Source organism: Sminthopsis crassicaudata, chromosome 2, assembly GCF_048593235.1.
Source record: "Sminthopsis crassicaudata isolate SCR6 chromosome 2, ASM4859323v1, whole genome shotgun sequence".
Taxonomy (NCBI): Eukaryota; Metazoa; Chordata; class Mammalia; order Dasyuromorphia; family Dasyuridae; genus Sminthopsis; species Sminthopsis crassicaudata.
The window spans coordinates 398096040-398110989 of NC_133618.1; the positions used below are offsets into that span (position 1 = coordinate 398096040).

The 14950-nt window shown below is 42.9% G+C and overlaps 1 protein-coding gene across 3 annotated transcripts in view; it reads right to left on the reverse strand.

The window, feature by feature from the left end:
• Window positions 1–4335: 4335 nt before the first annotated feature.
• The window catches only part of PDGFRB (platelet derived growth factor receptor beta), a 68402-nt gene continuing 57787 nt past the window's right edge, over window positions 4336–14950 (reverse strand). For all 3 annotated transcript variants that reach the window (XM_074291761.1, XM_074291759.1, XM_074291760.1), the window contains exons 19-23: window positions 11700–11811; window positions 10541–10640; window positions 10297–10402; window positions 8409–8641; window positions 4336–7592 (exon numbers count right to left, since the gene is read on the reverse strand). In XM_074291761.1, the coding sequence (XP_074147862.1) occupies window positions 7406–7592; window positions 8409–8641; window positions 10297–10402; window positions 10541–10640; window positions 11700–11811 (738 nt within the window). In that variant the 3' untranslated portion in view covers window positions 4336–7405. The remainder of the gene's footprint in view (window positions 7593–8408; window positions 8642–10296; window positions 10403–10540; window positions 10641–11699; window positions 11812–14950) is intronic.

Consider the following 14950-nt stretch of genomic DNA (forward strand, 5'->3'; position numbering starts at 1 on the left):
AACTGTTAGTTTCCTCCCTGAAATATCTTGTATTTATTTGAGTATATATTTTGTATATATATATATATTTTTTCACTCATACTGCTCTAGAAACAATTCTTAGTTATAGCAAAAAAAAAAAAAAAAAAAAAAAAAAAAGGACAAAACTAATAACAAAAGGTAGCCCCTATCAAAATGTGCATATCTTTTGACCCAACAGTGTTGGATAAGTTGGGCTTATATCCCAAAGAGATCTTAAAGAAGGGAAAGGGACCTGTATGTGCCAAAATGTTTGTGGCAGCCCTCTTTGTAGTGGCCAGAAACTGGAAACTGAGTGGATGCCCATCAATTGGAGAATGGCTGAATAAGTTGTGGTATATGAATGTTATGAAATATTATTGTTCTATAAGATATGACCAACAGGATGATTTCAGAAAGGCCTGGAGAGCCTTACATGAACTGATGCTGAGTGAAATGAGCAGGACCAGGAGATCATTGTACACAGCAACAACAATTTTATACAATGATCAATTCTGATGAATGTCTTTTTTCAACAATGAGGTGACTCAGGCCAGTTTCAATGGTCTTGTGAGAGCCATCTACACCCAGAGAGAGGACTGTGGGAACAAGGTGGATCACAACACAGCATTTTCACTTTTTTCATTGTTGTTTGTGTTTTCTTTCTCATTGTTTTTTCCTTTTAGGTCAGATTTTTCTTGTGCAGTATGATGATTGTGAAATATGTATAGAAGAATTGCACATGTTTAATAGATATTGGATTACTTGCCTTCTAAGGGAGGGGGTGGGAAGAAGAGAGGAAAAATATTTGGAACACAAGGTCTTGCAAGAATGAATGTTGAAAATTATCCATGCATATGTTTTGAAAATAAAAAGTTTTAATTAAAAAAGAAAGGTAGCCCCATGTGGTAGAAAGCACACGAGGCCAAGATTAGCTAAGAATCTTGTGTTTGTGTCCTGAATCTGCCACTAGACAATGTCACTCCGTAAATCATATTTCTTCACTGGGTTTTAGTCTCCTCCTAGACAAAATGAGTAGATTTGAGTAGGTTGACTGTTTATGATGTTTATAATTGATCCTTTTGGCCCCTCTTCATCCCTGGTGAAGCTTTTCTGAATAATATATTTAATGAATAACATAAAATATGGAATATTTCAAAAGGAAATGAATTATAGAAATAGTTACCAAAATATTTTTTTTTAAGTTCATGGACCTGTACTAGAAGATCTATAAGTTCTCTACTAGTTCCAATATTTGAAGTGGTAAAATTCTCTCAAGCTTAACTGATATTACATATAATAATTTTACATAAAAGGTCCCTTCCAACTTTGTCATTCTCTGTTCCAAGATCCCATCCAGTTTGGACATTCTATATTCTAAGAGTTTTCCAACTCTATATTCCCACTAAAATCCACCTGTTTATTGTTTTTCTTTTTAAAAAAATCTCCTGGTTTCCAAATCACTATTGATCAGAGAAATGCAAATTAAGACAACTCTGAGATACCACTACACACCTGTCAGATTGGCTAAGATGACAGGAACAAATAATGATGAATGTTGGAGGGGATGTGGGAAAACTGGGACACTGATACATTGCTGGTGGAGTTGCGAAAGAATCCAGCCATTCTGGAGAGCAATCTGGAATTATGCCCAAAAAGCTATCAAACTGTGCATACCCTTTGACCCAGCAGCGCTACTACTGGGATTATATCCCAAAGAAATACTAAAGAGCGGAAAGGGACCTGTATGTGCCAAAATGTTTGTGGCAGCTCTTTTTGTAGTGGCCAGAAACTGGAAGATGAATGGATGTCCATCAGTTGGAGAATGGTTGGGTAAATTGTGGTATATGAAGGTTATGGAATATTATTGCTCTGTAAGAAATGACCAGCAGGAGGAATACAAAGAGGCCTGGAGAGACTTAAATCAACTGATGCTGAGTGAAATGAGCAGAACCAGAATATCACTGTACACTTCAACAACAATACTGTATGAGGATGTATTCTGATGGAAGTGGAAATCTTCAACATAAAGAAGAGCCAACTCACTTCCAGTTGATCAATGATGGACAGAGGTAGCTACACCCAGAGAAGAAACACTGGGAAGTGAATGTAAATTGTTAGCACTAATATCTGTCTGCCCAGGTTACATGTACCTTCGGAATCTAAAGTTTATTGTGCAACAAGAAAATGGTATTTACACACATGTATTGTATCTAGGTTATATTGTAACACAAGTAAAATGTATGGGATTGCCTGTCATGGGGGGGAGGGAATAGAGGGAGGGGGGGTAATTTGGAAAAATGAATACAAGGGATAATATTATAAAAAATATATATATAATAAAAAAATTATTAATAAAAAAAAAAATCTCCTGGTAAGGAAGTGGAGACACCTTCAAAATCTTGAAGTTATCCTCAACACTTCGCCCTCATTGAACCTTCACATCTAATTTGTTGCCAAATGATGTTGCTTCTACCTCAGTGAAAGATTTTCTTCTTCTACTCACATGGTCATCACCCTATCACCTTTCACTTGGACCATTTCAGTGGCCTCCTAATTGACTTTCCTACCTCCAGAATCTCCATTCTCCAACCTCTCCTCCACACAATTGCCAAAGCGACTTTTCCTGAAGTGCTAGTCTGACCATGTCACTCTCCCATTTTAAAAAATTGCAATAGCTCCCTATAAGTTTTAGAATCAAATTTAAACTTTTCTGTCATTTAAAGACTCTTACAACCCAGCCCCAAACTACATTTCATGCTTTTTCATATATTACTCCCATCCTGAAATTGTTGTTGTTCAGTCATTGTGACTTCTTTTGGGGTTTTCTTGGCAAAGATACTGGAATGGTTTGCTATTTCCTGCTCCAACTCATATTGAAGATGAGGAGCCGAGGCAAACAGGATTAAGTGACTTACCAGGGTCACACAGCTAGCAAGTATCTGAAGCCAGATTTGAACTCCTGGATGAATCTTCTTGACAACAAGTCTGATATTCTATCATCTACCAGCCCTGAAATTCTATGGTTCCTCTAAACTGTCCTCCTCTCTCTCCTATGAGTATCCCATGATACTCCTTCCTCTGTGCTTTTCACAGACTATATCCATCCTTGGACTACAGAACATCTTTACCTCTGCTTCTTTGAATCTGTGATTTCCTTCAACTCAGCTTAAGTGACACTTTCTCCATAAAGCCTTTCTTGACCTACCTACCCCCCAACAACTTTTATAATTATTTTATATTTATTTGAGTATATATTTTGCATATATTTGCATATGTATATAATATAGCCCCCAATGAAACATAATATACATGAAGGTAGGAAATATTTCACATTTGTCTTTTGTGCTTTCAGCATCCAGCCCAGTATTGGCCTGTAGCAGGCACTTAATAGAAGCTTATTGATGGAATATAGACCTTCTTTGCCTTAAAGTGTTCTGGATGGTTTTTTCCTCTTAGCTCTTTCATTCTATGTTATGAGATTATGGTAGTACTTGTAGTTTGAGAAAATATTTGTATGGGTATAGAGCTTTCATAGAAATAACTACATGTCCCCTAAGGGTATATAGCTCATGGATTGGAAACCATTGTCTGAAGGCCCCTTCCAACTCTCATGTTCTATGGTCTGGGGACCCTTTTAGCTTTACTATGCTAAGTTCTGGAATTCTGAGAGTTGTGCATTTGTATTTCATCTGTATTTCTCACCTGTGTGAGCATTTTTTTTATCTGACCTTAGAGCCTCCCTAAATTATAGTCCCTCTTTGAGAAGTGAGAAAGCTGATGTTCAGAGGGGACATGGGACTTGCCCAATTTTGCCTTGTAAGTTAGAAGCAAAACAAGTCCAGAACCCAGCCTCCTTGCCCAGTACTGGTACAGTCCATGGTAGACAGCCAATTGATATTATTGGTGGGAGTAAAGGAGGGCCTAAAGGACTTAATGGACACAGTGCCTTCGAGATGTCATACTGTATTTTCAGGAGGCAGCACTCCTGAAAGCAAAGTGGCTCACTAGATAGAGCAGAGTGGACAGAGTGTAGAACCTGAAGTTAGGAGTTCAAACTCTTCCTCAATATAGTTACTTGTTGTATGATCTTAGATAAGTCACTTGACTTCTATCTGCCTCAGTTTTCTCAGCTGTAAAATGGGAATAATAGCACCTACTTCCCTAGGTTGTTGAATGAGAGCAAATGAGATAATATTTATAAAATGCTTAATGCAGGGCCTGAAACAAAGTGGGCATTTAACATATGTTTCTTTTTCCTTTTCTTCCTTTTCTCTTCCACAACTGTCACAAAAACCTTCAAGGCAGGGCCTAGCAAGAAACAGCCAAACCAGAGGATCCAGAGCACCATGTTTAATATTAAAACTTTTTCCTTAAAAAAAAAATATATACAGATATGTAAAGTTGAGTGTGTAAAAAATAGTATCTCAGTTGTTTAAATGTGAGTTATTGTGAGTCTTAAGTATACACCTGTAAGCTAGCAGTGATGATATCTTTGGTACCTTGGTGCCCTCCGATTTCCTTCCCTCCCAACCATGATCCTCACCGTGTCTTAAATACAAACTGACACAAAGTAGAGCTTCCCTCCAGGGGCCCAGGTAGAGAACTGACAAGCTCTGAGTGGGTTTGCTCAGGGCTGCTTCCTGCCTGAGCATCTGAAGGGGCTCTTCTGGAAGGTTGGTTTGGGTGGGGGTAGCCCGGAAAAAGGAGGAAGGGGAATTTCTATGTGCATATGCTCATGTGTGGGTAGCTAAGTGAGCTACCTACATCCTGCTCACCTACCCAGTCACTGCCCCTACTCCCTGACCTCTGTCTGATCCACACCCAGAGGGCAACTGGATCACTCCCCTGACTCCAATCTAGTCAGAGGGACTACATCCTCTATTTAGGAAACTAGTTTTAAAAGTCCTTTTGGTTTAGATTTAGCATGGGTGGAAGTGGGAGCAAGGGGGAGCACAGATGAACTGAGGGGGTAGGAAATAGAATTCATTGTAAGCCCAAGACAGCTCTGAACTCCATGGATAATGGAATGAGTCAGCCAGTCACTGCCCAGTGCGTGGGGCACTCCAGACTGTCTCACAGGCAGATCCTTTACCCTTAGCCATGAGGTCCAGAGAAACCCTAACCCAATTACCCCAGCATTTCTACTATACTATATATGCACAGGGCTGGTGCAGGAGAGAAAATGGACAAACTGAACCTTGCTTCTCTGAAAAGACAAACAACGGACAAAGCAGGATCTCTGGACACATAACCCTCCTGAGCAGGTTAATGGAGGATGGGAGGAAAGGTTCCAGAACAGGGCAGTCAGATGATCATGAAACCCATTTCCAATTTTGCAGTCCCAAGAGAAGCCTTGGCCAGGACAGGACGGCTTAGCCAAAGATCAGACTCCAGGAGGCACAGAAGCAGGCAAAATCATGGATTTCCCCGAATCCTAATCTCTGATAATGTTCTATCCCTCCATAAAAAGGCTGGATGAAGCTAAACCATCCTGGCTGTAGGAGAGAGCATGTGCTTATCTGGCAAATGTCCTCAAAAGGGCCAGGTAGAGGGGAAGCCCCCCATCTTTTGTTTTCATAGTGTTGGGACTTTCCAAGCTCAGGACCCCCAGCTGGCCTGAGAGATGGGGAAGTCAGAGTCAGAGTCAGTGGATAAAGGAAGGCGTAGGATGTTAGGAAAAAAGCCACAAAAGACAGTAGTTCCTAACTTCAACCTCAAGTGTAACCTCCATTCCCTGTGAGTGGATAGAGACAATGGAGGACATCACCCGGTTACATGGGCAGGAGAACTCGGGGCAGGTGAAGAGGGAGCTACCTCACTGGACGAGAGGCTCTACCTCTGCCCAAGGATATGGGGCAGATGTGTGTGTGTGGGAGAACATCCAATATCACCTTGCACGAGAGTTGGATCAGTTCTCAGAGGCCATTGTACAGCAGAGGAAAGTGAGGCACCAGGAAGCTAAGTGACTTACCCAAGATAAACCAGATAGTAAGCACCGGGGGCGGGGGGGGATAGCCTTTAATCAGGCATCCCCATCTTGACTTCTCGGAACCCAAGGTTTTCCCCAGCTCCTAACTGGGGAGGAGAGAACAGCCTCACAAACTTGGCTCTGCTAAGGACCCCTTAGCTCAGTGATAAAGGAAACTGCCAAATCTGAGAACTGGCAAGGACTTCAGAAATCCAACCTCCCCTCCCCTGTTCCTCTTTATAGATTTTCTATTGTCTGATCTTCCAGTTCATCTGCAGTGATCAGGAAATAAGGACCTCTGAGGGGAGACATTTCCACTGTGAGACAGTTCTGATCATTAAGTCTTCCTTGAATTGAGCTCAGGTCTTCTTTCCTGAAATTTCCACCCATCAATCCTGCTTTGGATCACCACCCCATGGTGATGGTGGAAGACTAGAGTTGGACAGGGATGGACTAGGATCATCAGAAGAAACAAAAGAAGCCCAAAGAGTGGGAAGACAACCCCCTTCTATAGACCCTCAGCCAAATGTCAAAGGAAAAATACAAAAGGCAGTGGCCAGTCCAGCTGGCACAGAGGCAGGAGGGTTTGTGGGGAGGAGTTCAAGGCTGATTGTATGTTTCCAATGTACCTTTCTTCTCTTTCAGGGAGGAGAGATTTCTGACCAAGCCTCCAGGAAAGATGAGACCCTGAAGATGACCTGATCCTTTGGAGTTAAGCCGGGGAGTTCACAGAATGATGTTCATGCAAAGATCCCATGTCCTCTGCCCCTCTCACTTCCACCAAAGTCTGGAGGAACTCTCCTCCTCCCTTTCCACCATTTTCTTCTCCCCAAGAGGCAGGCAGAGACCTCAGCCATCCAGTGACTCAGGCAGAAGGCACAGTTGCTAGGAACCTAGTCAAGGCATGGCCAATACAGGGCTAGGTAAGTCTGAAAGCCAGAGGCTGGCGTGGTTAGGAGGGACAATCTCCTCAGCCTGTGGATGCCCACACCTTCCTCTATGTTCTAAGGTCCTTGTTCCAACACTGAATAGCATTCACCAATGCCCCTCCCCTCCCCCTTAACAGGATTAAAAATCCCCTAATTTACCCAGGGAATCACTGTCTCAGACAGCCTGAGGGTGTTGAAACAGGGAGGGGCAGGGGACCAAGCAGCTACATTCAATGCCAGAGTCTCTGCAAAATGCCCCTTGCCTTGTCTTCCTAAGGGAAAACTCTTGGCTGGGAAAGAGCCCAGGGGGCTCCTCGTGGAGGCAGATCAGTCAGTCCCTGCCACATTTAGGCTAGAAATCTTCCATCCCATAATGAAAAGGCCCGGCCATCACCTCCTTTCTTCGCCCAACTGGGACACCAGCATTCATCTGGGAAGGAGAAATAAAGGAGAGTCTGTAGAGCAGAGACAGGGTGGGGGTGCCTGCTCTTCTCCTGGGTGGGCCCAGCTACAGAAAGCTATCCTCCACCTCCGGCTGCCCTGGACTGGGCTCTGGCTCTTGCTCTAGCTGTGGCTCTGGCTTTGGCTCCAGCTCTGGCTCAGGCTCCTCTGGCTCGGGCTCTAGTTCTTCTTGAAGCTCCAGGGGACTATCACAGGAGATGGTGGATGACGTGTTGACTTCATTCAGGGTAGAGCTAGAAAGAAAGCCAGACTAGTGAAGAACCAGTGAGGGAAAGCAGGGAAGTATGGCAGCTCCCGATTTACCCTCCCCTGAAATGCTCCCATCTGTCAATAGTCTTCCTAAAACACGATACCCAAATGATACTCCAGGTGGAATCCAACGGGAACAGAGGACAGCGGGGTGACTGCTGCCTTTGTGGAGGACCTTTGGCTTCTCTTCCAGCAGTCTAAGTTCACATTAGCTGTAGGGAGCTCCATGCTCCCCCAAATGACTCATATTGCTCTTGAGGTCCTGGAACCTTTTCAGTCCTTTTTCATATGGACCATTATCTAGTCAGACTTTTGTTACTATATATCTATCTATAGTTACTATATATGTATTTAGAGAGAAAGAGATCTATAGATAGATATATAGTATCTATATATAAATACTATAGATACTATATATATAGTGTCTATCTATATCTATATAGTTATAACTATAGCTATCTATCTATCTATCTATGTATAAATCTATATATATATATATATATATATCGAGAGAGAGAGAAAGAGAGAGAGAGAGAGAGAGAGAGAGAGAGAGAGAGAGAGAGAGAGAGAGAGAGAGAAAGTACAAGAAAGGATTATGTGCTTGGGAGTGTCTTAGAGAGCCAGTCTGATTGCTGACTGATGTCTGTTTCTTCTTGGTCCCCATCTATCATCTTTATGGTGTCCCCTTGCTCCATCTAGACAGGTCTCTCTGTCCATAGTGGAAACTCAAGACGGACAGACTACACTGAGGCTAGAAATCCTTGCAGGAGACAATTGTCTAAGAAGGAACGCTCACTTACCTGGCGAGACTGTGGGAACTCTCTAGTGGGGCTGCCTCGGGTCCTTCAGGCTTAGGGTCTGGCAGGGGGATGATGTAATCATTGTCCCCTTCATTCTGCTGCACAGCCGTGTAGAGGACAGAGCTGGTGTCAAGGGGGCCCCTCGGGCCACCAAATGTAGGGAGCTGGGCTCGGGTACGCAGGATGGCCGGGTGGTCGCTTCTTAGAAATTCTTCATCGACTTGTTGGTACTTCTGCTCCCATGGGGAATGAGGGGGGGAAAGGGGTAAGGTGAGTGAGCTGGCATTGGCTGGAGCGCCAATAAATTATGCTCTGAGATCCTTTCTGGCTTCAACATTGCATGGGCTGTGATTCTGATAACTACATTTCAGAGCATCTCCGCCTCTGTCCTGTATCTCATTTTATTTGGCTTCAGAGCAAAGTCCAGACTTAGCCTAATCAGTATTCCATGAGATTAGGATCTCCAAAGCAGCCGGAGCTGGGGACTTATGACTTACATTCCTGCCTCCACTGTGGCAGGGCCTCCCTTTCTATGAAATGGAAGCAAAAGGGGGTGGGAAGAGCTTCATTAATTTTGTTGAAGAGGCTGGTCTGACCCAGGCTGCTTCCCCACTGTTCTGAGCATTGGATCTCATTCCCCTTTTGCCTCTATCTACACAATTATTTAATGAAGTCAAGGGGGAAATGTTCTCCCAACTCATTTGTAGAGACACAGAATCAATCATAGGATATTAGAGCTAGAAAGGACTTTTAGCTACATCCTCCAGTACCCAGCTTTTTAAACTGTGGTTTCTGATCCCATATGGGGTTTCATAATTGAATGCAGGGCTCAAGAAATTATGATCCATTCTTAGTAAATGTTTGATTTGTATATCTATTTTATATACCTATATACCTAGAGTCATATAAAAATTTCTTGGGTGAAAAGAGATTGTGCATGGAAAAAGAAGCTGGGCATTCTCCTTTCACAAAGAAGGAAAATAAGACTTTAGAAGGAGAAGTGAATCTGTTAAGTTCTCAAGTATGAACCAGATTTACTGGTAACCATAAGCCTTTAATTAGGCTGTGGGGCATTTAGGGGGTACAGAGCTGGGGAGGCTGTCTTAGGCAATGATACATGTAGGAAGGGATGAGCAAGGCAATCAAGCCAGGTGCAGCTCACAATGAGAGGGCATAGGAGCTCAAAAGTTTCCCCTATGCTCCTCAATCTGTAAAGGAAGGGGCTGTTTCTTACCTGCTTTTCCAGCATCCTTTTCTCCTGAATTATTCTTTTATCCTTCCTTTTAAGTTCCATTCCAATGGACTCATGATCTCTTTCTATCTCTTGTCAATCTCCTCAACTTTATTTTTCCCACTTCTTATCTTTTTCTCTGCCTAGCTCAGTTCAGACACCACCTCCCAAGCTTTCTTTATTAAATAAACATTTATGAGGTGTCTACTATGCACCAGACATTGTGGCCCTCCCAGGTGTTAATGCTCTTTCTTTCCTCAAACTGCCTTGTGCTTAATTAGCTTTTATTTCATCCACCACTAAATTTCCTGAGGGCAAAGATAGTTTTGTTTTTAATCTTTGTATCACTGATGTCCAGAATGTTGTCTCGCGCATAGATGGCAGCTTAATGAATACTGACCTGAACTGTACTATGAAAAAGAGGTGATAACATTTAGTTCAGGAGTTAGGCTGGACTGTCTGATACAGGAACCCAAGGCAAAAATAGATCTGTGACTCCTTCCAGCTTTACATATCCTTATTTAAAGACATAAAAGCCCAGCTTGAGTGTGAGATAGCCCTCTTCCAGGAAGCCTTCTTCACATTCCCATCTCAAGCTGAGAATGTTCTCCCCCTCTTCTGAAAGTATGAATAACAAGGCCACTGGCCACAATTTACCTTCTTGTAGCCCTCCCCCAGGAGGCCCTCCATCAGAATGACCAACTGAGAGAAGGAGGGTCGAATTTCGAATTTCTCCTCCCAACACTTCTGCATGATTTCATAGCTGAGGAAGAAAGAAGAGAGTTTGAGGGGAAATCCATAATCTGCCTCTCCACTTGGATCAAAAGCTGGTGTTAAAAATAAGGAATGTAGGCAGGCAGGGAGGGAGTTGGAGATCCCAAGTTCCTTAGATCACACTCACATCTCTTCGGAGGCATGAGTGGGCTTGGCCATGCGGTAGCCACGCTTGATGGCATTGTAGAACTGCTCGTTCATGGGCAACTCTGGATAAGGGGTGCCACCTGTCAGAGACACAAAGAATCACAGAATCTTAGATGTTGCAGGGTATCAGAGCTGGAAAGAACCTTAGAGCTATTCTAGTGGCATAGAACTGTAAAATATGATTTTCTAGAACAGGCGTGAGGAATGTCTCTCTGTATAAGGCCCAGGATATCATTTGCTAAAGCAACTGCAGGTGATGATGAGCTGAAAGCTAGGTACTACAACCTCATATAGCTTGGGTTCTATAAGTTGATAATTGTTTATGGTCACAAATGATGTTATAAATATCCAAATGGCCCTTGGCAGGAAAGAAAAAAAGGTTCCTCATTCCTGATTTAGAACAATCGCTTTGTTTCACACATGGAAAAATTGAGACCCAGAGAGACTGGGAGATTTGAAAGGGGTCACACAAATTATAAATGCCAAGAATGTTAGTAATTACAGAATAATAGAATCACAAAAGGAGGACATCTACTCCAATACAATCCAATAATAGAATACCCTGTACTCTCTACAATGCCCAGTCTTTGCATGAATATTTCCAGTGATGGGTAACTTAATAATTAATGAAGTAGCCTACTCCATTGCTGATCAGTCAGGAAATTTCCTTCACCCTGACCTGAAATCACCTCCCTAGGACTTCCTCTCACTGGTTCTCATTTTGTCTTCTGGGGGTTACTACCAAAATTCTAATCTCTTCCACATGACAGCTCTTTAGGTATTAGAAAAACCAGTGTCAAGTTCCTTCAGAACTTTCTTTTCTTCAAATTAATGGCGTAGAAAGGACTTTCTTCTCCAGAACAGGTTAAGAGAAAACATGTCTCATAATCCCTCCCCTCCAAGTTCCTGAATAAATGTGTCCCTTTCAGAAAGTGGGAGGAGGTTAGGATGTGGAAACAAGTATGCACTGGGGAACATGGGATGGGAATAGGGGAGCTCAGGGTAGTCTCCTCCAGAAAAAAGCTGGACACCCGTCCTGTCAAGGAGAGCTAAGGTCCCTTTCCTTTTTGGTAGGGGAACGGCAAAGGAAAAATCACAAGGGACATTCCAGAGAAGTGATGGGTAGGCAGATCCCATACCCAGGGTGAAGATCTCCCAGAGGAGGATGCCGAAGGACCACACATCACTCAGGGTGGTGTACAGGCTGTTGAAGATGCTTTCTGGAGCCATCCACTTCAAGGGCAGGAAAGTCTAGGAGACAAGAGATCCAGTTAGTATGGAAGAGGGCTCTACCACAAACCTGTATTGCACCCAACAGAAGGCTGAGAGACACTGATTTTATGGAGATTCTTCTTCATCTTCATTGAAGCTAAGGACAGAGCCTTGCCCTCTAAGCCAAAAACCTAGGAAAAAGGTGAACATTTTCAGACAGAATAATTATTGTTCATAGATTCAGAGATCTACACCTGGCATGGACTCTCAGGAATCATCTTGTTCAATCTCCTCATTGTACAGAGGGGGAAGTTCCTAGAGGCATTACAGTGATCTATATATATGAGTGACACTAGTAGAGTGGGATTCCAACTTATATCTCTTGACTCCAAATCCAGAGCTCTTTCCACTGTATTTTACAGTCTTTTCACTGTATTTTACAGCTGTCACCCATGATCACTCTTACACATGAAGGCCTTTTTCAAAGCTAGACAACTCTAACCCTGACATCTCAGCTAATTCAGGGATTAAAAGGCTTCTAGTGGACCGAGAACCTGCCTTGGGTTTAATACCAATGCAGAATCAATGTCTGGAAGTTATTGTCCTTTGTCTCAGACCCTTTTCCAGGCTGCCAGACAAATGACTAGATACTATCTCTCCTAGAACAAGTTATGGAACCCAGAATACCATTCCCCAAAGTGGGGGGGGGGCTTACAAAGGTCTCCAGGGAATGCCTGATTGCCCTCATGCTTTGCATATGTCAAGTATATGCTTCTATATATGGTGTTATCTCTCCTAATAAGAGATCAGAGACGATATCTTTTTTGCTTTTGAAACCCCAGAACTTAGCACAATGCTGGCACATAGCACTAAATTAATGTTTGTTAACTGCATTCTCAGTATTGACCCACCCAGTGAAATCTCCTTGAGACTATAGTTAGTTCTGTGTCCTAATTTCAGATTTGGGAGAGCCTAGGAAATCCTTCTCTGCCCCTAGCACCTCATGGGGGTATCCTTTGGGGGGATAAGGAGAGCTATTTTCAGGCTACATCTTCATGTCGCCTCTTGGCGGAGATGGCCACCATGGAGAGAAAAGCTAAGGGGTTTGCTGTTAGGGATAGGGTTCTGCACTATCAAGATTGGAGCATGATGTAAGGGATCAGAATCTGACCTCTGCTGACACTGTAATCACAGAGTCGACTAGGAGTCAGGAAGTGAGTTCAAATCCTGTTTCAGGCACTTATTAACTGTGTGACTCAGCACAGAGTTACCTCTGTGTGTGTGTATGTGTAACGTTTCTCAGATTTAGTTTCCTGATCTATTAAACAAGGCTAATAATAGCACCTATCTTCAAGGTTGTGGTAAATAACAAATGAAATATTATATATATATATACACACACACACATGAAATAATTTGCAAACTTTAAAGCACAATTAAAATGGTATTTTTCTTATTGTTGTTATCATCACCCTCATCTCCCCCCACCACCACCATGAGGTTTCCGTGAAACAGCACCAGAAACCCAGATGTTGGTAGGATGCAGATCCCCTTAAGCAACTCTGCTGAAATTAGCCTGGTCTGGAGGATTGCAAAGGACTGAGGTTTCATTTCCTGTTGGGAGACAATGGTAAACCCCATCCTGAAGACTGATGGGAAAAGTCCCAGGCTAGACAGCTGGGGCTTGTGGTCCAAGATGGTGGTAATGGTCAGGGATGGAGGTGGGGCAGGGTCCTGTAATAGTCTTGCTCCCTATGGGACCCCTAGAGAGGAAATCTACTTCAGAGCATAGGGAGAACCACACAGGCTCACCAGTGACAAATTTATGGCTGCTGAAGGACCATATTTAACTAAATTAAATGTCTCTCTGAGTTGCCTCCATGTCACCTGGCACAGGGCAGTGAGTGGGCACAGACCTGTGTCCCTATTTGTGAGGAATACAATTGGTTGGAGAAAATGGTGTATGTCTATTACAGGAGGCACTCTACATTGTCTAAGAGCTTTGTGGTGATAAAGGGGAGAAAGCAGATCCCTGGTGGTGGGGAAAGGTGGCAGGGGCCACGGAGTTATAGTTCTGATTCATTTGAACTTGGGTCAGAAGTGGAGCTTTTGCAAAGGTGAAAAACAACTTGTATTCTCCCCTGCTTTTTCCTCTTTCCTCCTTCCCTCCCTTTCCTCAGCATGAAGCATGTCCTCAAATACTGTCAATGAGGTGGATATACCGATGAAGTTGTGGGGCCTGGGCTTGAAAAACCCTTCTGACCATGGAGGAGGGAGGAAATTCAGCGTCCAGCTGTTATCCTTTCCTGTTCTAACTAATTTTTGCTCAGTAAATGCTGAACTCTATTGTTTTAAGTACTATAAGTCAAGTGCCTCCAGAGTCCTCTAAACTTCTCTACCCTCTTACAAAGGTCTGATCACCTCATCCTAGTTAGGCTCTGAGGAAAGCCCAGAAAAGGCATCAGGTTAAAACTGAAAAGGAACAGAGAGTTATTAAACAGGTGAGGCATGGAAAAGGATAAGCCAGGTCTTTTAATCTCCTTTCCTTTCCTTTCTTTCTATATTCTTCCTTCCTTCCTCCCTCCTTCCCTCTCTCCTTGTCTCTTTCTCTCTTTCCTCCCTCTCTTCCTTCCTTCCTTTGTCCTTACTTCATTCTTCCTTCTTTCTTCTTTCCCTCCCTCCCTTCTTTCCTTCCTCCCTCCCTTCCTTCCTTTCTTTTTTCCTTCCTTCCTTTCTTCTTCCTTTCTTTCCTTCTTTCCTTCTTTCTTTCTTTCCTTCTTTCCTTCTTTCCTTTTTTCCTTCTCTTTCTTTCTTTCTTTCTTTCTTTCTTTCTTTCTTTCTTTCTTTCTTTCTTTCTTTCTTTCTTTCTTTCTTTCTTTCTTTCTTTCTTTCTTTCTTTCTTTCTTTCTTTCTTTCTTTCTTTCTTTCTTTCTTTCTTTCTTCCTTCCTTCCTTCCTTCCTTCCTTCCTTCCTTCCTTCCTTCCTTCCTTCCTTCATGTTCTTCTCTAAAATACAATATTCTCTAGGAGCAGGTTTCTTGGGGGACTTCTGGAGGCAGCCTTAGTTTCAGTTCAGTGTAGTCACCCCTAATGCAGTGAAGTATTAAAGTCCAAATCCTTTATTGTCTCTTCCAAAATATAATCTCCTTCATCGGGGCTCAGCTAGTTTTCTGGAGGCT